This window comes from Herpailurus yagouaroundi, unplaced genomic scaffold (assembly GCF_014898765.1).
Source record: "Herpailurus yagouaroundi ecotype Mexico unplaced genomic scaffold, PumYag 246, whole genome shotgun sequence".
In the NCBI taxonomy this organism is placed as follows: Eukaryota; Metazoa; Chordata; class Mammalia; order Carnivora; family Felidae; genus Herpailurus; species Herpailurus yagouaroundi.
In genome coordinates this window covers 519,297-545,324 of record NW_024412463.1, presented here as the reverse complement: position 1 = coordinate 545,324, position 26,028 = coordinate 519,297, and the positions used below count along the sequence as shown (strand labels likewise).

Sequence of the window (26,028 nt, the reverse complement as noted above, 5' to 3'; positions counted from 1 at the left end):
CTATAAAACCTTGTTTTAAATTTTCAACTTTTGGTGACAGAGACCTTTGTGGCTAAAATGCTTCTGGTGTAATTTTCTAAATGAGCTTTTCCTTAAATAAAACCTCATTTAAAAAAATCAAGGCTTAACATTTATGCTGTTTCAAAAAGTATAATTTACAAGTTAGAGATTGAACTAGAAGACATGTTATTCACTATCCTTATTTTTCCCCAACATTCTATTATGAACATTTTCAAACCTGTAACAACATTTAAAGAATTGTAGCGTGCACCTCCGTATCTACCATCTGCTTTCTGCTATTGACATTTTACTATACTTGTTTTATCACGTCTCTTTGAATTCATTAATTCATTTTATTTTTCTTTTTTAAAAGTTTTTGTTTTTGAATTTTTTTAAGTTTTATTTGTTTAAGTAATCTCTGCACCCTGCGTGGGGCTCAAACTCATGACCCCGAGAACAAGAGTTACATGCTCTTCTGACTCAGCCAGCCAAGTGCCCCCCATTTTATTTTTCAGTACATTTCTTTTTTTTTTTTTAATTCATTTTTGAGAGAGAGTGAGCAGGGGAGGGGCAGAGACCGAGGGAGAGAGAGAATCCTAAGCAGGCTTCGTGCCGTCAGCAGAGCCTGACATGACATGGGGCTCAATCTTAAGACCGTGAGATCTTGACCTGAGCTGGAATCCAGAGTGTGGATGCTTTGCTGACTGAGCCACCCAGGTGCCCCCACCACAGTTAATTTTACATCGAGGCAGCTCTATAAGGTGTTCCTAGGACTTTAAAAGCTTTGTTGATATTTGTTTCCAATTTTGCTTTGACTCTAGAACTTTTTGCTTTCTTGAAGAAATGTTTAATGAATTTTTGCACCAATGTGTGCTTATCTATAAATCAAGTGTTACAAAGTTTGAATAATGTTGGCCAGATCCTTTGTTCTCACCTGCTAAAGAGAGAATAGGATTACAAATATATAGCTGTGTTAATTGTAACAAATGCCAATAGATGGATGACTTGGATATCTGTTGCTCTAAACTAGAAAATCTTACCAAAGGAAATTATTTATTATTAAACGGTAAAGTGGGGGAAATAACTGCAAAGAGCTTAATTTTTAAAATATTTACATTCCCATAGTAGTGAATAAGGTTGATGTAAAAGTAATTTATGTCACTGGATAAGAGAAGGTAGACACAAATTCTCCACAAACTTTATTATAGTTTCTGGAATTACACATGTGCATTTATTTGTCAAAGGAGTATATTCAGGGGGTTCCTCCAAAGTAAGTATATTTACTGAAAGCAAAAGTGGGAAAATCTATCGAAGAAAGTACTTGCTTTCGATTAAAAATTAGTCTTCTAAATATTAAATTTGTAGCCCATCTGCTTCTGTTTAATCTGGAATCTAATTTGGGGGAGAAGTGTGATGATTTTGTGAGTTTATAACAGTAATGGAACCAAACTAGGCTATTTTTTTATAATGTAATACAGAGGTCATAATTGTTCTAGAAGATTTTTGTTATGTCTACCAGACTACAAAGTCTAAAAAAAATGTACTTAAGTGCCCTGGGGTCTTTGCCTTAAATGAAAATGATTGTTCATTAGATTGTCTCTATATTTGATGTAGCTTTAGAACTGGTTGCCCAGTGAGTGGGTTGATTTTAGTCAGCATGTTCTCTGTTCCCATTTAAAATGGTTTTTACAAGTGGTGTGTAGCTATAAGCTTATATTTATAGATGTTTATGTGGCTGAGGACAGGATTAGTAAATTTGCTGGATAATAATACTTGCTACTATTTATTGAGCTCTTAACCATGTGCTAGGTAGGTTAGGATTACAGGATGAGGGTTACTTGATGCAGGAAAGGAATCTGAAGGGTCAGATTGAATTTATCTAATAATATAAAAAGCTGCTGTTCATCAGGCTCTTCCTTTGTGCTAAGAGTTGAAGTAGACGCTTTATGTTATATTTCTGATACTCGAAAACGTCTTTGCAGATGTAGGTTCATAGTGGCTGAGGATACTGAGGCCTGTCTAGGAGGCCAAGTAACTGTAGTGGGGTCCTGAGCTCTATCCATTGAACCATCCTTCGTCTCTAATTATGCTCAGGTGCTTTTTGTTTAGGGTAATTTTTTCTGTGTGTCACCAGTGCTTTACCATAGGTAGGATGATTTTTGTTTACCAGAATATCAGACCAATTTGAAAAAAAAGTCTGTATCAGTAATACCCAATTTTTAAAATGAACCCTATGCATCATTCCCTTGAAATAGTTTGAAGACTTACAGTTTCCTGGTTTGCTGTGATGGATTGATACAGTCAAACTAAAACTTTTAAGGTGATTCAGAGTTTGTGGAGTTGGGGGAACTACTTAGAAGTAAACGGGGAGAAGGAGGTTTCATGAACCTGTAGGAGGCTCTCCCCTAAATTATTGCTATAATCATTCATGAAGTTTGCTAAAAATGATTTATGAGCTGTAAATAAGGTTGTTGTTAAGAAAATCAGTTTCTTTATTTTTTTTTTTTTTCATGTTTGTTTATTTTGAGAGAGAGAGAGAGAGAGCAGGGGAGGGTCAGAGAGGGAGAGAGAATCCCATGCAAGCTGTATGGGGTTCCATCTCATAAACTGAATTGTGAGATCATGACCTGAGCCAAAATGAAGAGTTCGGATGCTTAACAGACTGAGCCACTCAGGCACCCTGAACGTGATTGTCTTTAAAATTACAATATTCTACTTTATTGGATATGAGTTAACTAAACTTCCAGTTAACTTTATAGGGCCAGGTGGCTGTTGCCCTCTTTGCCTCCTAGCCATTTCTAACATCCATTTCCTCACTGATGGTATTGGGAATATTTCATGTAACTTTCTGTTTGGTATTGAACTGCCTCCCGAACAGTTTCTTTTTTATTTTCTTTGAATTGCTGATCTCCTTGAATAGGAAGCCTGTTTGGTTCTCCACCCTGGCGGTAGTCCTCTCTTAGGGTTAGTTTTAAAAGGCTACATCAGTGAAATGAAACCTGTTGTTTGGATTTGGGGTTTTCATGAGTTGGTGTGTGAGTTTCCATTGTGTGTTTTAACCTCAACTGAGGTGACCGTGTAGTCTGTAATGACATACGTGTGTCTCATTAATCATGAAAAGGTGTTGGAAATGGGTCTTCTCTGGGGATGAAGTGAGCACATGCTCCTTCTTAAATTGTCTATGTCGGCTCCCCTCAGGCACAAGCTTTTTGATTTAACTAGATCTTGTCTGATTTTCTCACAGTTTTACTTTTTGAAGTCCGTGCTTTCTATAGATTAAAATTAACTGAGGCATGAATTTTCTACTCTTGCAGATTCCACCCTGATACAAACAGGGCCATTGTCTGCTGATGGCATTGTGATTTCGTACAGAATGCTAGGCAGTCCTTTCCTCGGTCAGAAAGAAGATAATTTATATGTAGTGATAAGTCTGATTATGCCTGGAGGCTTATGTTCTTTGTTGCACAATTTAACCAACTTGCTCATTGAAGCTCTGTGACCCTTCACCTAGATGACAAATAGAGTTAGGTAAATAGTTTCCTTTTGGTTTGTAGTATAGTGAACCTTTACAGTCTGGAACATTCAGAGTATGACTACTGGGTACTGATTTTCCTGTTAACAGACTTTACCTGTTTAAGCACCAAACATAAAAAAAGAATAAATTTTTTTGGAGGGAGGGATAAAGTTCTTTCTAATTTTGCTTTTTTTTTTTTTCTTAATTTTTTTTCTTTTTTAAATGTTTTATTTGGAGAGAGAGTGCATGTGCTCGAGAGAGAGAGTGGGGGAAGGGCAGAGAAAGAGGGGGATAGGGGACTCGAAGTGGCACAGAGCCCAGTGTGGGGCTTGATCTCACAGTTGAGAGATCATGACCTGAGCCAAAGTTGGATGCCTAACCCACTGAGCCACCCAGGTGCCCCAATAATGTGTTTTGACTGTGACTTAACATCATTTTATAATATCAGTTGCAGTGTACCCTAAGAAAGTGATGTTTAACAGCTAACCCTGGCATGGAATATCATACTTTACAAGCATTTCACCTACATTACCAGTTAATCCACCCGAGAAGTACACAGTTATTATTTTACTATCATATGAAATTGGTGGTGGTAACCCCATTTAATATATTAAAAGGTTGAAGCCTCTTGCCCTATTAAATGAAGCATTTATCATCCAACTGAGCACCAGAGTTGGGACCCAAACTCAGATTTCCAGCCAGGAGTTTCCTTCCACCATACCAAACAACACTGTGCTTAGCTGGTTTGCCCTTATCCTAAATCAGCATTTTGCAGCTAAGGGGTCTTTGTGTTCTTATGTATCTTCTTTAGTTATGATGTGATGTGTGATCATAAATGATTTGTTACTACAAGTTAAAATGCCACTGTGAATTCTTAATTTAAGTTTGTGTTAGGTTCAAGGTTGTTCCTGTACAAATGTGAATTCCACAAGGACAGGGACTGTATCTTATTTGTGCACCCCTTTCTCCCCAGTGCCTAGGATACTGCCTGCAAATAGGTGTTCAGTAATTGTTGAATGAATAAAGCAATGAATGTAATTCACTGTTTTGCATTCTAGTGTGTGTGCTTGAGTGGGAAAGAAAGAGATTTGGGCTTTACCCCCCAGTCTGTCTTCTCTACCACTGCTTAGAGAGAGTAAGTGCTGTGTAGATACACTGGAAACAATCATGACGGCTTGGGATTATCGTTTGAAAATGGTTGAGGGATTTAAAAAACTGAGTTTGCTCACAGGAGTGTGAATGTGTATGAGTGTCAGCTATCCTTGTATTGTGTAAATATGTCTGAAATCCAAATGGTTGCACGTGCTATATTTCTCTCCCCTCCTCCTTTTTTCTTTGTTGTAAAGTTGTTGGTGATTGTTTCTTACTGTTGTCATGATGTCTGATTCTAGCAGCTCCCTTTTTCCAGTCTTATTTATTTATTTCATTCTAATTTTTTTTTAAATTTTTTTAACGTTTATTTATTTTTGAGACAGAGAGAGACAGAGCATGAACGGGAGGGTCAGAGAAAGGGAGACACAGAATCCGAAACAGGCTCCAGGCTCTGAGCTGTCAGCACAGAGCCCGACGTGGGGCTCAAACTCACGGACCGCGAGATCATGACCTGAGCCGAAGTCGGACGCTTAACCGACTGAGCCACCCAGGGGCCCCTCATTCTAATTTTTTAAATTTCTGGGTTGGGCTAGAAAACTTAGATACCCAAACCTAACCGTAATGGTTCAGCACAGATAGGCTTGAACTAAGGCAAAGGCCCCAGGAGTAAAAGGCATGAGCTCTCCAGGGTGGTCTTAGCTATCTCTTTGGGCTGCTCAGAGGCCTTTTTCAGTTTCCACTAATGCTAGTCTTGTGAATGGGTGAGATTATGGAGCAACAGGATTCTAGATTGTTAAATTGTTAGCATAGTATACTATTTACAGAAGGAACTTTAATTGTTAAAATACTGTAAAACAAAGGAGAATTTATTTTATTTCTGAAATTTTGGACAGTGAACAGCTATTTCCATCCTCTGTTAAGCCCCAATAGCAGTGAGGAATTGAAATGAATGAAATTACTTGATGTTGTAAAAATGCAAAAGGCATCTCAAGGTAAGGAGTTTTCTTTGTTACTGACTGCAACCCGGGTTTGAGCTGCGTATGTCCATTTATATGAGGATTTTTTTGAAAATACAATACAGTATTGTATATGTATTTTCTCTTTATGATTTTATTAATATTTTCTTTTCTCTAGCTTGATTGGAAGAATACTGTATAGAATACATATAACATACAAAGTATGTGTTACTCAACTGTTTATGTTGTCGGTAAGGCTTCTGGTCAACAGTTAGGCTATTAGTGAGTAAGTCTTCGGGGAGTGAAAAGTTAAAGCCTGAATTTTCCACTCTGTGGGGTGGGGCATCGGCACTCCTAACCCTCTTGTTGTTCAAGGGACACCTGTACTACCCTTTAAAAAGGAAGATACCTGTAGCTAAATCAGACCTGAGAGTTTGAGACTTAAACTCTTATGTCTCCTGAAATCCAGTTCTAAAGAACGATTATGGTTTGGATTTACTAGAGGTAATGTGCTTTTTTGTATTGTGCAGTTTAACATAAGAATATTTGTGTACAAAGTGCCTTTTTGTAAAGTTTCCCATGCAATTGTATTTGCATCATCAAGCATATGGTAATATTTATAACAGAATATTTAGCCAGTAGTTTAAAAAAATCCATAAGTTTAAAAATCAGGCTTGTGTGATCAGACAGTATATGATGTCCAGTTTCTTTCTTTAAAATTAGTTTCGAGGTATTCACAGCTCTCTCGTGGTCATGTCTCCACAAAGTACTCTTTACCCAGTTGGCAGTTGTATCTTTCCTGAATTCTGCAGTGTGCTGCTTTAAGCCATGACATCATGCTTTCAGACACTTCCCTACTTGTAAATTTTAGGTTTCCCCAAAACTTGAATAGTATATATCTTCATTTTCAGAAATGATCTACTCTAATAAATTATTATTGTTTCTTATTTTCTAGGAGTTTCCTAACCACATAACCTCTCAGAACTGAACCAAAACAACATTATTCCTGGAGCACCTCTTTTTAAGGTACACGTAATTTGGTGCTATAATTTCAGGCCTGTTCATAATCTAATATTTTTTGAACTCTTGAATGACTTGTGTGGAAAATGACTTTTACTTCTGGCTGTAATATTTAGAGAAACAGAATAAATTGTATGCAGTTTGAATTCCTTCTCATTCTTGAGATTTAATTAGAAAGTAAATACAGGGAAGGTTGATGACTAGAGTGGAAAGCCCTTTAGCCTGTACTGCCATATACTTTAAATGTTGAGACATGAAAGTTGACCACCAAAACTGTCTTTTTTTTTTTTTTCTTTTTTTTGAGATTATTTATTTTGAGAGAGAGATAGAGTAAGCACACGCACGCCAGCAGGGAAGGGACAGAGAGAGATGGAGAGAGAGAGAACCCCAAGCAGGGTCTATGCTGTCAGCACAGAGCCCAGTGCAGGGCTAGAACTCACGAATCACGAGATCATGACCTGAGTCAAAGTTCAAGAGTCAGATGCTCAATTGACTGAGCTCTCCAGGTGCCCCTAAAGTTGTCATTAAACATAACTTGGTTGGTGAGCATCCTGATTATAGTGGCTTTTGTCGTTTGCCTTTCAGATTGTTAATGTAAAACTTGGTTTTCAAACTTGTGGAACTAATCCAACATTGTTTTCTGTCATGAGACAGGGTTATGAATCAAGTTCCATTTACCACTGGCTGCTTGTGATGATCTGGACCAAAAAGATTTTACAGTTTTATGTCGGGGCACTGTGAAATACACTGCACCTGTCATACTGCCTTTTGTTTTTAGCACTTTACCTCAGAGCTAAAAGCATATCATTATACCGTATCCCCGAAGTAGTGATTAGTGGACAAGTTAAACCCAGCTTTCTTTGGGAATGAGGAAATTGAAGCATAAGGAAATTAGAGAAGTTGTACCAGGCTCAGTGAATGGATTTACACTGCGCTTATTTAATGCTTTTCTTTTCAAAAAACTGAATAACTGTTACAATGCCTCAGGATTTTTTCATTGTTTCAGCTCTCAGATGGCTACAGCTAAAGCTTTGTCAAATATCCTACTACAAGGTGTCTGGGGAAACTGAGGCACCAGGCAGTGGATTGCCAAGAATTAGGTGGATAATTGCTATTTTGTTTGGGAGTAGAACTGAAAGCCACAACTCAGAAGTTTGATCTGATTTAACATTGTTGGTTGCTACTTAGCAGCAAGGCTGGTTTCTTAGAAACTGGGTCTTGACTCTGGTCTGTTTTGCATGAAGATGATGGTAAATGCAGTCGTGTTTCTAGGTAGTCGGCACATAGTTACAGAGTACAATTTCCCTTTTCTGAAAGGAAAAGCCAGTTAACTTTATATTAAACTAAGCCCCTTCTTATTTAAGAATAGGTCACACAGTACTACTCTTAAAAATCTCCAGCAAATCATGAATAGTTATTCATTTTGGTTGGTTTAAAACATTTTTGTATGTTTTTATAAGTTTAGATTTTAAAAAACACTTCCGTGTTTACAAGAAATAATGTGTTTGACTTTAGTAATTTTTAAGAATTCCTCCTAGGGAATGGGAGAGAGGAGGTTGATAAGGTTTCAAAGCTAGGAAAAAAGTAAGGTTTGCAGCTTATTGGGCTGTAGAGGTAAAGTTTTTTTCATCTTCGTATACAGTTTGGTGTGATGGTTTTTATAGGATGAACAATTGAGAATGAATTCTCTTTTAGGAAGTGTTTCTTTAAACGGACCACCCAGTGGTTACATTTGTGTGGAAGGAAAATCCTCCGCTTCCCACTTGGCACTGAGCCACGTTTGAGACAGGAGCCACATTCAGTCACTTGGATGCAAAGATCTTAACAGCCTGAGCTTCCAGGCATTATTTTTGGCTGATTTTATTGTTTTGCAAGTGATTATGCCTCCTTGGGGCTACTTGTCCTGTCTTTCTTTTGAGCACCAAGTACATAGTGGTCTGTTTTGTTTTTCCCTCTGTCTTAAGTAGTTGGGTCATATTTCTTTTAAAGAACCTTTTAATTATCGGGTAATTTGATATATGGGCCTGCTATGGGATATTATTTGCTTGATAATGCCGTTATCTTTTTAGAATTGATTATGTAGGAGTACAGCGATTGCTGTGTTTCTGTTTTTGCAGCTGCCTTGCCTACAGGTGTTTGGATGATGTTTGGAGTCCATGAATTGCTATTCTGGGAATCAGAGTGGGGATGGTGGGTGCTGGTAGGGGTGAAGATAGGGAGATAGGGTGAGTTTATTTGTAGAAAACATATGACTGCATTGCAATTTCTAAGGTGTGTCCACAGAGGATCTTGGAAATAACTGTTGAATTTAAAGGAATGATGTGGGCATTTTCGATGTATTTTAAGGCTATTGTACTACTCTTGTATTTGTGTACCCATGCTATGTAAGATTTGAGGGAGGACTTTGAAGGAAGAGGTATTTACTAAAATATTTGTGGCTATCGTAAAAGCTTGTCCAGAATTGGGATGACTTTTTCTTTTCCTTTTTTCTTTCACACACCTTGTTTGGAAACATCGCTTATGGCAAAGGGGAATGATGTGTTGAATACAAAAGTAAAGTCATATATTATGGTAGCTACAAATTGGATATTAAAAATGATGTTCTTCCATAATTGCTGAAGTAGTTGTTTCATATGACAACATTTAACAACCTGGTAGTTGAAAGTAAGACTAAGCACCCTTATAGATATTTCTGTAAACTATTTCTGGAAGGATCAGCCTTCTTGTGTATTAAACAGATCACTCATTGCATTCACTATGGCCTAGACTTGGTAAATCACTGCTGAGTGAGGAATTTGCATTTGTGCCTCATCACTTTTTAACACATTACTTGTAATCTCTTTCTTTCTTTATTTTGAAAGAGAGAGTGAGAGTGTGCCTGTGAGCAGGGGAGGCGCAGAGAGAAAACGAGAAAGAATCTCAAGCAGGATCTGCACTGTCAGCATAGAGCCCCATGTGGGGCTCGATCTCACGGTTGGTGAGATCACAGCCTGAGCCAAAAGCAAGAGTCAGATGCTCAGCCGACTGAGCCACCCAGGCACCCCACGTAGATATAATTTTTTAAAAATGCTTTTGTAGTATTCATGTGCCCATATTCCCCTTCCCTACTACCCATTAAAAAGTACTTGACACTTGTAAAAAGGAAGCTGCCAGCCAAAGTGAGACTCTTTGTTTTTATAAGAAGACTTTTGTATCACCAAGCCAAATTTGGGACTTGGGGGAGTTGGAATTAGGAGTCTTTTAAAAAAAGATGGTACCCCTAACTCTGCCCTATCACTCCTCTGTGTTATAGTGCTGATTATTTGTGCTAGATAAATATAAGGATTTGAGAATAAGATGAACATATTATCCTGAGTTGGTGTCTAAAGCTCTTCAAATAAGAGAAACCAGGAGATTAAAGGCCCTCATCTGTGCTGGAGGCAGGGAAAGAGCAACACAACACAGGCTTAACAGTTAAAGGTGTTTCCAGAGCTGGGGGAAACTGAAGTCTTTGTGTTTTCAATTTTCAACCTAATTTTACTGTGTGTAAAATATTGTTCTTTTATAAGAAGACTAACAAATCATTTTAATCTCTTTTGAGTCCCTAATGTGTCTGGTGGAAAGTAATCCTTAAAGATAGGCTCAAAAGAAAAGACAAGTTTTCATTTAAGGTTTTAATCTTCGGGACAGAGTACTGAACAGCAACAGATTCTACATTTATACAGAAGTAGTATCTCCAGAATTCCATGATTCCACTAAATGCTGCTGTGAACCGTATAATTAGCAGTAGTGAAAAGCTTTATTTGTTCAAATTATGTGGGTAAATAGTATATTTTACCCTATTTGTAAACTACGTTAGCTGCCTGGCTTCTCTTTGGGAGAGGAACATCTGTTTGGGTAAAATATTAGCCTCAAAAATTTTTTTAGAGCCTTTTGAAATGAAAAGGAGATTTTCTTTTCCTAAAAATATAAGCTGTTTATTAAATTAGTAATATTTTATGTTGTTGGTTGGTATATGTATACTCAAAATAGCATCCCTGGTCCCTCTATCCACTAGATCCCAGTAGGTCATCCCATCCTCCAGTTGTGACAAACAATATCTCCAGACATTGTAAGATGTCTTTGGGGACGAAAATTGTCACCTCTTTAGAACCACTGCATTAGCTTCTCTTTTCAGGCTTAAAGACACATAGAAGTGTTCATGTGCTAATGAGTACTGTTTGTTGAATTTTACTATTGGTCATGGTGGAAATTAAAAATTTGTAAATTACTAGGGTTTTAGGAAATTTCTATTTGCTGTTTTGAACTACTTGTTTCAACCAGTTGTTATAAAGATACAATGCCAGGTGAAGATGAGGTTCACATTTTGGGGGCAGTCTTAATTAAAGGCCATTTGTTCCCTTTTTCAACTTCTAGAAAATCTGTGTATTTATGTCTGTGACTGGAGATGCTGGTTGTGGGCCTGCTGTAGACAGCATTAGCCAAAACAGATCCCCTGGGGCCCTACCCTTTCTAAATTTAGTTCATTCATTCAGTCTCCTCCTCTGAGAGCCACCCAGGGCAGGGTTGGGCTGCTGCTTATGGGATGCAGGTAGGCTCTGGAGCAGACGCTTTGCTTTGGACTTTTTTTTTTGACCTGTAACCAGCGGTTGGTGTTGTGCAGTTGTGATGATTTGGGGAAGGGGTGGGGGGAAATGCCATTGAGGCAAAGTGTAGAAAGAGGGAGTGCAGGTGGGTGGGGGGGGGCATTGAGAGAGAAATATTTCTATTTTGACAGCTGAAGGAAATCAGAACAATGACACAAGGTCCTAGCTAATTTTTGGGTGGTTCTGGACTTGTTTCTTGACATTGGCCACTTGCCTGCCAGAACGGGTATCTAGTCTTCAGTGGACCTCGTCTGTCACTTTGTTCTGACTCCAAAAGTAAAACAAAGGAATAGCTGCAGCATGGGGGATTTTGGTGAACAAGGTGGTGCTTAGGTCTGTATATCCAAAGTCATGTTTCAGCTGAGGTATTTGGGTTGTTGTTTTTAGTTTTGCAGCTCTTTTTGCTCTCAGCAAGAGAGAATGTGCCAGAACTTCTCAAGTAACTTAATTGTGGTCCCTCATCTCTTTCTAAAGATCCAGCTTTAATTAAAAATCATCTTGAGTCTGTTAAAAAAATTAAAGTAACACTCTATAATAGAACTTTTGATTTATTTGTGTGCTGGTTCCTGTTTTGATTGCCTTTTTCTACTCTTTGTTGCTACTGGTTATTTTTGAGTACTTTTGACTTGCTTAAACATTTTCAGCTTTTTGAAGGATGGCCATGAACGTAAGCAGAGCTGCCCTTATTTTTGACTTAGGAGGAAATTTAAATGTAATAGAAGTAATGCGTTTGGAACTTATAAGATGAAGTAAGCCATCTCCTCTGCTTCCTGGGTCCCACTGCCCAGCCACACCGATGAAATGGCCAGTCTGAAATCTGTTCCTCTCTTCTTCCTCTTTGCCACTTTTGCTTTTAATAGTACAAAGGCTATAGAATGTTCTTTACTATTCAGATGATTTCTCAGGATCTTGCGTATTAATGTAGATGCAACAGTTTTGTTTGTGGTCTGTAACTAAATGAGACCATCTAGACAAACCTCGTAGGAAAAAAAATAGATCTTTTGTCATCACGAGGAAAAAGCAGCAGCAAAAGTGAGAAACTCTTCTCTTTCTTCAGTGAGCTTAAAGGAAAACTGTAAGGGTACCAGTCAGCACATGGCCCTTCCATGGAAGCAGTGTTTACAAATTCCGCATTAAAGGGTCTTACGAACCCATTTTGCTTTCAGCTTCTTACAATTTTGAGGCCAGAAATCTTTACCATATCCTATATGGTATGGAAAGCCTCTCCGTATTTTTTAATTTGCCATTTTGAATATAAACTATAGTTCATAGCTCTTAATATTCAATAATGAATGTCATTTCACCCTACTGGATTCTCTTTATAAAATGAACACGCAGAGCATATGGGTATTGTAAGTCCTTTAAAAGCACTGTGAGAAAGTCACGAGGCCAGGAACCTCACTGTATATCAAGGAGAGAAACACTTCTAATACATCAACATAGCTACAGGCCTAACGGGACTAATTTCATTCTTGAGTAGGTGACACCAATTTTGACTGAATATTGGCGATTACATATCTCCTCTATAATTTACCTTTTTATTTTCTTTCCCTTACAACTTTTAGGTAGAACTTTAGACTTCATAGCACTGAATTAACCTGCACTGAAAGCTGTTTACCTGCAGTTGTTCACTTTTGTTGAAAGTGACCATGTCTCAAGTTCAAGTGCAAGTTCAGAACCCATCTGCTGCTCTCTCAGGGAGCCAAATACTGAACAAGAACCAGTCTCTTCTCTCACAGCCTTTGATGAGTATTCCTTCTACTGCTAGCTCTCTGCCCTCTGAAAATGCAGGTAGACCTATTCAAAACTCTGCTTTACCCTCTGCATCTATCACACCCACCAGTGCAGCTGCAGGTAAGCGTATGAATCCAAGTGTCTTCTTTTTCAAATGTTTTCTTAGCCTGTTTTCTGATCTGATAAGTAGACTGCAGATGTAGGGAACTCTCACATTACCTTCAAGAAGCAGAAGAAAGTATTAACATCCATGCTTCTTTTTTCCAGATATAAAACACTGGTTGTATATTGGGTTGATGGAGGCCTGAGTTGACAGTCCACTTCAAAGTGTAAGAAAGAGAATTGAAAAGTAAACTATAAAACCTAGTTGGTTATAAAGTGGTGTCTAGCAGAAAGAATTGAACAGTAAATACCACTCTGGATATTTGTTGTTTTATGGGAAAATTCTGCTTTAAAAATTATTTCCCAGAACTGACCACGAATTCTTGTATGTGTGAGCCTCCATTTTATATGCCTTTGAGATTACATCCCAGGCAAGGGGGCAGCCACATTTACTGGAAAGCCAGAGAGTATTGGCATTTGTTAGTTTTTATTTTGAACAAGTGAGTTTAAGTTGAGGTTCCAGAGGTAGTTCAGAAATCACAGTGAGGACCCATTAGAAATTGAACACTGAAGCAGAGAGTTTTAGAGAGGGAGTAAGTTCAGAAGCATTTAAATCTGCTTATTAAGAAAATAAAAAAGAACTAAATGTGCTTGTCGATGGGGTGCCTGGCCCGCTCAGTCAGTAGAGCACGTGACCCTTGATCTTGGTCATGAGTTCGAGCCCTGCATTGGGTGTAGAGATTACTTAAAAACAAAACTAAAAAAGGAAATAATAGCAAATAAATGTGCTCATCGTTGAGAAAAGACTTGAAACACCTGAAAAATAAACAGACCTGAAAACAAATGTTCTGCTTCCCAACCCTCCCCCAAAGTGGTAAAACCAATTAAATGGGGTGTCAGCATGGGTGTCTCCATACCAGAGTCACCTTCTAACACATCTCTCAACCCCTTGTGTTTGACAATTTCCCTTGCATTTCCTCTTTCATTTCTCATTTCCTTTACTTTATAAATCTGTTCTTAGAGTGTTGGCTCACCCCACTCTCAGCTGCATGGCATCTGTCACACTACCTCTAGACTTCCGTGGATTGGCTCACCGGGTAGCAGTCTTGACTGGTCATGATACCCTAAGAATTCAGTTTTCCCCAAATTTGCCGTCACAGACCATCTTAAAAGGAAATGTTATAGACTGTTTCAGTCCTCTGGGATTTACTGCCTTTTCTTCTAATGTGTTCTTATATCCACATCCTATTACTCCTGCCCACCACGGACATTTTATTTTACTTGTAGAATTCTCTGAAGTAGATAAGGTCTGAGGATGGCAGCCTCTGAGAGAAGACTAGGAATGAGACACTAGCTGTGTAGAAAGCGACAGTCATTGTTTGAGAGATGGTATTGGCATGTTGAGTTTTGCGAAATAACGAACAGGGTACAGCTGACAGCTGTTGTGGGAACCAGTGTGTCTGTGCTCAAAAGACCTCCTTGTTATTCCCTTGGTTGGTTATAATACCAGGGCTGCCTCTGATTTAAATCTTGCTTGCCTGCCATGGGTTAGTTATTCCCCTGCCTTCTGTTCTCTCTTTGGAAGACCTGCCCTCTCCTAGGTTACCTGGCTTCAGCTGGTCCGGAGAAGACCCCAGCTGTGTCTTCAGGCAGGTGCCCCCTTGTGGTTTGCAGTTGTGCGTCACTGCTGCTCTGAATCCTTAAGACCTTCCGTTTTCCCCTCTTTTTTCGTGTCCCTGGGAGAGCAGCAGTCCTATATACTGCTAGTTGACTTCATTGCTCTTACGTTATTTTTCAGTTCCTTCTAGCATGGCACACCCCAAAGAGAAAACCCCAATGTGTCTTGTGAATGAGTTAGCCCGTTTCAACAAGATTCAGCCTGAGTATAAGCTTTTGCGTGAGCAAGGTCCAGCTCACTGTAAGGTAAATATTGTGCTTGTGCATTTATAACCCACCAGGAATGTTTTCTGTTTTTTATACTGCTCCACATGGTGCTGTGGTTCAGAATACATATTTTCAAACCACTGAGGCTGTCTTCAGGAGATGCCAAAGTATAGATTTTTGGCAAGTCGCTTCTCTTGACCCTTGCAGAATGGGTCAAAGAAAAGATATGCTTCTTTTTGGGAACTCCAGTTAGCATGTGGTTGTGTTTAGGATTCTGAGTAGAGACCATTCCCAAGCCCCTGTGAATGATTTCCCGTGAATTTTCCAGGCTCTGGGTCTCCTGGCTGCAGCCTGCCTCTGGCTCCTTTCCTGCTTGTTTTCACGTGTACCTTAGGCTGGGCCGGGATAGGAGGGGAACAGGAAATCCGTTTTCCCACTTGTTAGCCATTCAGGTAAAAGGTTTGAAAATGAGAGGTAGAAATTAGTCTCCAAGTGAGTCAGTCCTTTGGACTGTCTCTGACTTCACTGATCCTTGTCCTTCCCCTTATCTTAGAGAATGGAAGACTGTAACTTAAATTTTTTACTATTTGCTATTTGGGAATTCAGTCTTTGAAGCTTGTTTGATAATGTAAATCTTGGAACTTAAATGTGTGCGTATCTGGCTTTATCTTTGCAGCTGCAGTATGAGAGAGGGTGTGGTATGAGAGAAGGAATCCGGCCTCCTATTTCTGATCCTAGCCTTGCAGTAAACATAATTAAGGATGAATTATTGGTCTCTTTATGCCTCATTTTTCTTGACGTGCAAACCTCAGGCCTTGAATGATATCAAGTTTCTCTTTTAATTTGACTAAAAGTAACATCAGCCACAATCCTAAATAGGTACCTTAGTGTGGTGAGGTGAGTCACCTTTGGTGTCAGGCAAATCTGGGTTTAAATCTCAGCTCCTTACTAACTATGTGACCTTGGGCAAGCTACTGCTGTTTTTTGAACCTCAGTTTCCTCATCTGTAAAATGGGGATAATACCTACCCAAATGGGTCTACTGTGACAATTAAACCAGAGAATATATGTTAAAGTGTGGAGCACAATGCCTGACAGTTAGTAGATGCTTGAGAGATGGTAGCTATTACTGTTATGCATTTCAGAAACACAAATTTCTACTCACATGAAGCTAGTTTTCACATTTTTCTAAAGCATAGTGATATTTGAAAGGTTTCTTTACTTTTGGAAGGCAATTAGTGATTTCCTATAACTTCTGTTTCTTCTACAGGATTTTTTTTGCAGACCTTAACTTTGGGATTCCCTTTTATTAACTGTTCTTGGTATTTTTTGAAATATGCACTTTCTCACCTAACCTTTAGTGGTGCGTTAGGTAATTTGGCTGTGTGTTCAATCTGTAACTGCACTTTTATTTACAAGTTGTTCAAAGACGAGAAGTTATTCCCTCCTCGGTGACTTACACTATTTATTTAAAAATCAGTGGTCTGATGTACTTTTAATTCTATTAAAACCAAGATTCTAACCTTGTTACCAACCCTCTACACAGAAAGGCAGCAGAGTGGCAACAACGCTGGCGGGGAAAGTCCTGGAGAAAGGCAAAACTGTTAATGGAATTAACCCTTTTTTGTTTTTTAGCTTTTTCCCTTTAAATGTCTTTCCACGAATGGATCATGAAAATGCCCCAGGGATGGCACAGCGTAGGCTTCTGCTGTCTGGCTGTTAGGCCAGCCAGGATTTTCAGTCCATGCTAGTGGTGCCTAAATGAGTAACCTTGTGAACTGCAGCAGAAATACAGGGACCCCTAGTGTTTCCACTGGGGTGAAGGATTCTTTAATTTTCCCCCTTTAGTGGAAGCTGTGTACTGAGGGAATCCTGAAGTTAAGACCTACAAGAAAAATCAGCTGTGAAGGCACATCGCGTCCATCCCTTTAGGCACCAAATTTAAGTGATCTGGACATGTTCAGAGGAGCACATTCACATTAAATTATTCACAGTAAATTATTTGCAAATGAAACAGTGATATCCAGTGATAAAGAAAAGCAGAAAAACAAAAGCTCCAGTTGGTTTTGCTAAATTCCTAAGTAGTGAGTCTCAAACTTTGCAGTGCGTCAGAATCACTAGGGGAGCTTATTAAAGAACACTTGCCTAGGGTCTCCGCTCTTGCTTCTCAGTCGAAGTCCCTGGACATGTATATTTTACTAAGCTTCCTAAGATAAGCACCAAAGTTAAAGAATCACTGTGCTATGATGGGTCATAGTTTTTGACAGAATATTCAGTTCTGATAGGATTAACATAACCTAATTTCAAGAACAGAGTGTGTATTTGGGTAACCTTTATACTTAAAAAGGAATAAAGAGGCTTGCCATTGTCAGCGTTTGCTGAGGGCAAAATCAGCTGTTTTGGATGCCTCCTTGAGTTCAGAAACGTTTCTAGATCTTTGCTTGCTACAGATTGGATTTTCTTCCCCAAATGGAGGCAGTGTCTGAATAGTATAGTCTTAGGAAAATAGAAGGCAACTTTTTAGAACCTGGCTCACATTCCCAAATTCATTCTAGTTTTTGTCCTGCTAGGGTTGTTTTCAGACGAGACCACAAACACGAGAACATCAAAACAAACGTCTTAATTTGCATGAGATACTACTTTGTGTCTAAATCAAGTTTGCTGAATTTCTTCCCTGAGAAGTAATTGGAAGACAACTTCTGTTTGGCTGACTTCCAAATTAGCATCTAATATTTTAATATAGGGGAAAACATTTTTTTTTAAATCTCTGTACTTACCTCCATTTTTCAAAGCATAGTTTTGTCATAGAGTGTTGCTCAGTGCCAGTCAATGAGGCATGTATCTTTTTGTGTTTATAAAAATAACAAAAAATGGGAGTGAGGGAGTAATTTGCCAAGGTAATGACCAGGCCTTTTAAACCATGACCATAAACAGTGTTCCAGGTCCAAGCGACATATTACAGTCAACCTCAGGTATCGTGAATTGAGAGCTCACAATTTTCATTTGTAGGTGTTTACAGTACAGCTAACACTTGGAGATCAGCACTGGGAAGCTGAAGGAACTAGTGTTAAAAAAGCCCAGCACACAGCTGCTGCCAAAGCTTTGGAAGGAACAAAATTTCCTAAACCCATAGTCCGCCCTTTTCGTAGCGAAGGAAGGAATCCAGGTATTATGCGTGGGCCAAGACAGGTTCCTTTCAGAAGTGTGTCTAGAGGTACCCATTTAGTATGTATATGCATTCTTTCATAACTAACTTACTGACTTTGCAAGCACGGTTTCTACACTACCAGTGGCAAACTCTTACCTTTTTAGAATCCTTAACCATACTCCAAAGCATTGGTTCCCAGTCTCTGGTCTCTTGACTCCTGAGGATCTGGAAAGAAGGTCCTGAGAGGTAGTGGTGTCACCAAACAATGGCTAAGATTGCAGAGAAGCCTAGTGAAAAAATTGCCAAGAATGTAGGCCTTAGCTGGAATCACTTCGACCCAGTGTGGAAATACCAATTGTAACATGTTGATCAGAAACGCAGATTGCCATTTACATGTCTCCTGATCATCAAAAAGGATGAGAAAATGACTTAAATATGTATTACTTAAATACTATTAGTAGATAACACCTCTTCAAACAAGGGACCGAAGGAGGGAGAAAACTAATAAAGAAGAGCTTCTGGTAAAAGCTTGGGGACCATTGACCTGTTGCTGTGGATGGAAGTGGCTGAGCCACGTTACCACCAGGCACACGAAGCCATCCCAGTCCCTTTGTATGTAGGAAGGAATCCGGGAGATTTCAGCCACACCTTCCTTGTTGCTTTTGATTTCTTTGTGGTATTTCAGATTCATTCTCCACTGCAGGTAAATTTTATGGGTCAGAACTGTTCTTGAGATGATTCAGGTTATGCTTAGTAAGAACCTGTATGAATCATATAAAAAATATAATTCTGAAAGTAAGAAGAGAGAGGCTGGTTATTTCTGTGACCTTTTGATTTTGCAAATCCAAAAATATTCTTATAAATTTGATTCATGCACTAAATTTAGTTGAACCAGTTCCTAGTACAGAATCAAGTCTTTTTTGTTGCTGTTGTTTTCTTCTACATACCTCCGAAAGAGGCATTTTAAAGTGGATTTTTGTGTGCATTTAAGTTGAACTTTGCCATTGCTAGTGTTGTTCTGTGTTTGATGTGAAAGTGTTGTTCTTAGATGTGATTTTGCGCTCACACTACTCTTTCCAGCCTGGTTTTTCTTTTAAATGTTTTTAAAGGTTTATGAATTGGATGAACTGAGAGAAAAGAAAAATTGGGAAACGAACAGTGTGTGTTTTCTACAGTTGATGATTGTGAGATAACCCAAATTATACTTGGCTCTTATTTATATGGAAACAGAACTCCTTTTCCTAACAAGTATGCTCACAGGTCAAATCCCATCGTAAATACTGAGATTGGAAATATCTGAATGTTTTGTGACCCTCATCTGACTTCTCCAGATAGAATTTACTTGCCTCCTCCTCCTTAATGCCACACCTTTCCTTATAGCACACCTCTTGTTGGTCCTCTGGGGGTAAGAATTGTGTCCCTTAGCACCGTGCTTTCCATCCAGTTACTGCTTAGTAAGTGCATTGTTCCATGAAGTAGTGTGCAATAAACATACTTCTAAGTGTAAGCCAATAACCCAGCGAGTCAGTACAACCAGAGTTATATCGGCTAAGGATTCCCAAACAGTAAAATGATTTGGACCGTCACATGGGATTTTTTTTTTTAATCGTGGAATTTGATGTGTATTGGAACTGATACCTAATAACTGGAATGAGTGACCTTCTCTGGTAATGTCTTATGCTAGTTGCTGCCCCTCTAATAGCTCTTACACTGTATTTTGTGCTGTTGACTGTGTATTAATATCTAGAAATCACAGCAGATTCTTGGATTTCCTGACCTGATGCCTAGCAGTGAAGTACTTAGATACTTTCCTGAAATGCATTATGAATCCAGTTAGTAGAAAGCATGCTATTCTTTCTGATTTTAGTAACTGTTATTCTCATGTCAGAAAATAACCAGTTCTCTGTGTTGCTTCTGTATTGCAGAAAGCATAACCCCTACTGTAGAGCTAAATGCACTGTGCATGAAACTTGGAAAAAAACCAATGTATAAGCCTGTCGACCCTTACTCTCGGATGCAGTCCACCTATAACTACAACATGAGAGGAGGTGCTTATCCCCCAAGGTATGTGCCTGTTTTACTTATTTATAGGGCAAGAGAGAACGGAGGAGGGGCAGAGAGAGGAGGAGAGAATCCCAAGCAGGCTCCACGCCTGGCACAGAGCCCAACACGGGGCTCCGTGTCACAACTGTGAGACCGTGACATGAGCTGAAACCAAGAGTTGGACGCTCATCCGACTGAGCCACCCAGGTGCTGCTGTTTGTTTTAAGTACAGGTGAAGATATATCTCATTTCTGACATGGAAGAAGAAAATCTGTAGACTGTGGAGCACACAAGGATTTGGTCATCTTCAGGCTTGTCAAATGCTGAAGTCATCTTAATCGTGGTGCCTTTGGAACTGTGTCTTGATGCCTGCTCCTTTACCTTCTGTCACTGGCAAGAGCCTGAGTGTGCTCCTCACTAGCAGTATGGCTGTGCCCTGAAACCATCTGGTTAAAGATCACCTTTCTAACTGCTTTTTGTAACTGAGTCATATTTGAGCGTGATTCCCACAAACACCAAGATTCTCAGCATTCATAGATTTGTTGATTATTGTTTATTGGGTACTTTTTGGCTTTGAATTTATGTGCTTGGTAACAGCTTTGGAGTACAGGTCCAGCAAAATACTAATCGAAACCCGAAACTATGTGTAAAAAGCCTCCTGTTGGGCAATCGTGAGACGTTAGCGGATAGGTTGATGATGGGAATGGAAGTCTTCCTTTCCCTGCCTGACTTGAATGGAGGCAAAGCCACTTAAAAAATGTAAGCTCTGGGGGCGCCTGGGTGGCTCATTCGGTTAAGCAGCCGACTCTTGATTCCAGCTCAGGTCATGATCTCACAGTCTGTGAGTTTCGAGCCCTGCATTGGGCTCTGCGCTGTCAGATTCTTGGGATTCTTCTCTCCCCCTCCCTCCACCCCTCCCCTGTTCGTTTTCTCTCTGTCTCTCTAAATAAACTTTAAAAAATGTAAGCTCTGACATGTAGAGGCCAGGTTCTGCCAGGCTGTAGGCTGTTGGGATTTCTAGAAATGAGGGTCCTTCCAAAAAAAATTTCTGTTAAAAAATTCTCAGGGGCACCTGGGTGGCTCATTCGGTTAGGCATTAGACTCTTGATTCTGGCTCAGCTCATAATCTCGTGGTTTGTGGGTTTGAGCCCCACACCGGGGTCTGCGCTGTGTGGAGCCTCCTTGGGAGTGTCTCTCTCTCTTTCCCTCTCTCTCAAAATAAATACATAAAGCATTAAAAAAAAAAAAATTCCCAGGCTTTTCTGGAGACAGGCAAGGGTGTCTCTCAGATATGAGAAAATAGAGCAAGTTTTCTACCTTAAGCCAAAGTCTAATTTTGTAAATTTGGGTTACATTATAAATTGAACTCATGTAGTCTATAAGGTGTTTTTGTGGAATGTAAGTTTGCTTGCTAGACAGTATTTGCCTATTCTGTGTGCCAGTTCTCATCCAGTGTAAGCTTGTGAAGTCTCTGGCTATACCGATGAGGAGTCATTATTGGCAAGCAGGTCCTGATGTGATTAGGACCCGTGATGAAGGAAAGACCTGGGATTTGCCAGGGAGCGTATGGGTGACTTACTGATCTGAGATTGTAATTCTGCTAAGACCCCCTTTTTACTTTCAGGTACTTTTACCCATTTCCAGTACCACCTTTACTTTATCAAGTTGAGCTTTCCGTGGGAGGACAGCAGTTCAGTGGGAAAGGAAAGACAAGACAGGCTGCAAAACACGATGCTGCTGCGAAAGCCTTGCGGACCCTGCAAAGCGAGCCCCCACCGGAGAGGCTGGAGGTGAGGCGGGTGGGCGAGCAGGTGAGTGGTAAAGGTGTCCTCTCCAGTGGCTTTTTCTGAGAAGCACTGAGAGCTGTCCGGAATTTTTGTGATTTGGCAGCTTGCATGATTTTGTACTCTATGGCCTTTTGGCCTTTCTTCCCCACCCCCCCCTTAAAAAAATGTCTTAGCAAGAAAGTCAGATGCCTGCTTTTTCACTCTATGGCATAGTTTTGAGTGAACATGGTAGAAAGATTGTGACTCAATTGAGTTGTGAAGCATATGCCTGGAGGAATTCTTTGGTGGTAAAGATTACTCTTGTCAGAACCTACTGCGGTTTATGGCACCAGCTTAGAGAATTTTCTGAAGCCGTTTTTGACCAGCTACTCTGACATATCAGAGTGCCGGTTATCTGTTGCTGCGTAATAAGCCATTACAAACTTTAGTGGCTTAACCACCTGTAGGCATTTATTTTGCTCACAAATCTGCCATTTAGGCAGGGCTTGGCACCCAGCTGGTCTCTCCCCTACACAGCTCTGGCTAAGGTGGCTCCACAGGGGCCAGAGGATCACTTCCAAGATGGCTCCCTCACAAGACTGGTAAGTTGATGCTGGCTGTCTGCTGAGACTGAAGCAGGGGCTGTGGTCCTGAGAGGACCTCAGTTCCTCTCTTAACTACCCTGTGCAGAGACTGCTGACCCACGGGATGGGATGGTGCCGGGTTCCAAGTATCCTAGAAGACAGGAAATGGAAGCAGCTTCCAGTTTTTAAGGCCTGGGCCCAGAAATCCCCCACAGCATTGCTTCTGCTGTATCTATAGGTCAAGCAGGCACAGAGCCCAGATTCAAAAGGAGGAGATACAGAAACTCACTTTTTTTTTTTTTTTAATTTTTTTTCAACGTTTATTTATTTTTGGGACAGAGAGAGACAGAGCATGAACGGGGGAGGGGCAGAGAGAGAGGGAGACACAGAATCGGAAACAGGCTCCAGGCTCCGAGCCATCAGCCCAGAGCCTGACGCGGGGCTCGAACTCACGGAGCGCGAGATCGTGACCTGGCTGAAGTCGGACGCTCAACCGACTGCGCCACCCAGGCGCCCCAGAAACTCACTTTTTATAATTAAGCAAAATTCACATAACATAAATTCACAGTTTTAACCAGTTTAAGCGTACGGCTCAGTTGTTTTTATTTGGTACATTGGCAGTGTTAGGTAAGAACCTCACTTCTGGATGAGAAGAGTGTCAGAGAATTTGGGGGCCAGGTTTTAAAAATCCCACAGTAAGAATAGGTTTTTAACTCCTTGTGGCTAAATGGGAATCGAGGTCTTAGGAAATCAATGACTGTTTTTCGTTATGGTGTGTTTGCCTTTTCCAGTGTAATCACACATTTTACAATAGAGATAATCTGTTTCCAGGGTCCACTGAGGACCAAATAGAAGAGACTGTCACTTAGAAGAGGGGATTTCATGAAGTTAAAGGGATAAGCTTCTCACTGGTGAGATTTGTTAGAAGCAGTAGGTAGTGTAATTTGAGTCATCTTGGAGGCTTTTCATTTTTTGACTTCGCCGCGGTGCTGATCTAATTGGAGTCAGATGGGCTGGTTGTTTCTCAGCTGCTTCTCGCCAGCAGTTGTTAAACGATTGCTGAGCCCTGGCATGTGGGTTGTCTGCTTCACAACCACTTGAGAAGTTTAAAAAAAATTCCTTGGTCCAACCCACACGATTTCTAATAGGAGTCTGTCTTTTGCCTTTTTTTTTTTTTTTTTTTTTAAGTGTGCTCTTGCAGTAGCTCTAAAGCTCGGTCAGGGTTTGGGAACCACAGGTCCTAAGTCCTAAGTATTATCGGTGCTTCCCCCTCAGGCAGCCACCCCACTTTGAATGCTGCCTGGAAGTACCCACCCTTTTGCTGAAAAGGGAAGGTACCTGATTGGTGTCCCCGGTCTGACCCCATTACCCTGGAGCAGCGAGGTTGGCTCTGGCCTGAGGGCAGGGGCTGGTGCAGATGCACTCTCCTGGGCTGGGTTCCACTGGCTCCTCTGCCGCCTGTATGGAGCTTTGCTGAGAGTAATGTTAAATCTCCTTGTGCCCCTGTTCTCGTTCGGTATGGTTTGAAGTAGAGACATTGCCCTTCAGAAAAGGCTCAAAGACTGGGCTCACCCAGTGCTTCAGAAACAAGAGTCATTGAGTCAGATGAGACTTGCTTTGAGATAATAAATGAAACACTTGGCCTCCCACCTCAACCAGGCCTCCTGATAGCTGGGTGGTAGGGCATAAAGAGACATTTTTAGAAGGGATCTTTAATTTTTTTCTTACAATGAATGTATGTAAACTATAAAAATTTTTAAATTAAAAAACAAAAATCGTTTATAGATTTGCTGCTTAATGGATGGGTGATCACTATTAACATTTTGGTGGGTGTCAGTGCATACGTAAGTAAATACGTGTACCTGTCTAATGACAAAAGTGGGAGGATATTGTATGGTAACCACTTTTTTTCACGGAACTGCTTATCATGAATCTGTTGTCATGCCATTTACTTCTAATTCCTTGGAGGACTCAAGTTCAACTTGCATCTAAATACTTTTTAATAGCTACAGTGTGTTTCATTGTGTAAACATACCAGTTTATATTTTCAACAGAGGCTTGGTTATTTAGATTGTTTGCAGTGTTCCCTTTTAGAAAATAGGTAGTGAGGAACGTTGTTGTAGTAAATCTTTGTGCATGTCTATGACTATTTTTATGAGCCCAGACATGGAAGTAAATATGCCACTTGCATGGCAGTAAATATGACCAAGTTCTCAGAAGCATGGTGCCACTAAGAAATCTGCCACCAGGGTGAGAGCAGCCTTTTTGCCTGTGGTCTGCCAGTACTGGAAATTGCAGGTTTTTTTAGAGTTTCTTTATCTTGAGAGAGAGGGAGAGAGAGGATCCCAAGCAGGCTCTGCACTGCCAGCATAGAGCCTGATATGGGACTCAGACTCATGAACTGTAAGATCATGACCTGAGCCAAAACCAATAGTCGGACGCTTAACCAACTGAAACACACAGGCACCCCAGAAATTACAATTTTAAACAAATTGTTGATTTTGCTTTTGAAAGTATGTAGAGCATGTGATTGTGTGATAGATCAATTTGTCTTCTCTAGAACATGGCCAATAAAAAGCCAGCAATTTATATCTATAAAGCAGGGGTTGTCTGGTTCCTTGACAACAGGCATCATGCTAGGCTTTGAGGAAAAATCTGCCCCTTCCATGTTGGGGCTTCATCGAACAGAGCTGACAGGTGTTAACATTAGAATCATCAAAGAGTGCAGCGAGTACTAAGGTAGAAAGTAGCAAGTATTAGAAGGGCATCAGATGTCTCATTTAGATTGGAGTAACGGCGATGCATTCAAGGAAGTTCTTTCTGAGGAAGCATCATTGAAGCAGAGACTAAAGATAAGCAAAAGAACAGCAGGAGCAGCTTGTGCAAAGGTCCAGCCTTGGAAAAATGCCTTTCTTTGGGGTGCCTGGGTGGCTCAGTAGGTTGGGCTTCCGACTTTGGCTCGGGTCATGATTTCATGGTTCACCAGTTCGGGCACTGACCGCATCGGGCTCTGTGCTGACAGTTCAGAGCCCGCAGCCTGCTTCAAATTCCGTGTCTCCCTCTTTCTCTCTGCCCCTCCATCACCTGTCTCTCTCTCTCAAAAATAAATAAAACATTAAAAAATTTTTTTAAAAATGCCTTTATTTTTTTTCCCTTTCCTTTCCTTTCTTTTTTTTTTTTTTTTTAAATCCAAGGCTGTGGTAATAAAGAATGACTTACTCAGTGTCTGAGCTGTTAGGAGCAAGATGGCCAGTAGCTACAGTATATGTAATAGACAAACAGAGCTGACCTAATGTTCACTAGTAGGGAAGTGGTTAAATAAACAGATACATTCGTGAGAGGGAGTCCCGAGTGTGGTAGGCTTGAAAGGAGGCCCCTAAGGTACTGAGAAGGAGGAGTCAAGAACCAGAGCTGTAATTTTGTAGATAGTGTGATCCTGTTTGTGTTTAATTAAAGTGCCAGCTGCGTGTGTATGTAGGTATGTGTATATCTGTGTGTGGTTGTGCGGTTTCTGTCTTGAAGATTGTATCAAGCTTTAAAAGTTTTCTCTTGGTGGTAGTG

At 40.2% G+C, this 26,028-nt stretch overlaps 1 protein-coding gene across 14 annotated transcripts in view; it reads left to right on the top strand.

Annotated features, from left to right (window-relative positions):
* The window catches only part of STAU1 (staufen double-stranded RNA binding protein 1), an 86,641-nt gene that overhangs the window by 35,425 nt on the left and 25,188 nt on the right, over positions 1-26,028 (top strand). For 5 of the 14 annotated variants that reach the window (XM_040459994.1, XM_040460000.1, XM_040459995.1 and 2 more), the window contains 6 exons: positions 6,518-6,588; positions 12,773-13,061; positions 14,842-14,966; positions 17,936-18,140; positions 20,000-20,138; positions 21,742-21,928. In XM_040459994.1, coding sequence (XP_040315928.1) covers positions 12,857-13,061; positions 14,842-14,966; positions 17,936-18,140; positions 20,000-20,138; positions 21,742-21,928 — 861 coding nt within the window. In that variant the 5' untranslated portion in view covers positions 6,518-6,588; positions 12,773-12,856. Of the gene's footprint in view, positions 1-6,517; positions 6,589-12,772; positions 13,062-14,841; positions 14,967-17,935; positions 18,141-19,999; positions 20,139-21,741; positions 21,929-26,028 lie in introns of those variants that run through there. The other 9 variants (XM_040460005.1, XM_040460004.1, XM_040459996.1 and 6 more) reach the window with 8 other exon arrangements.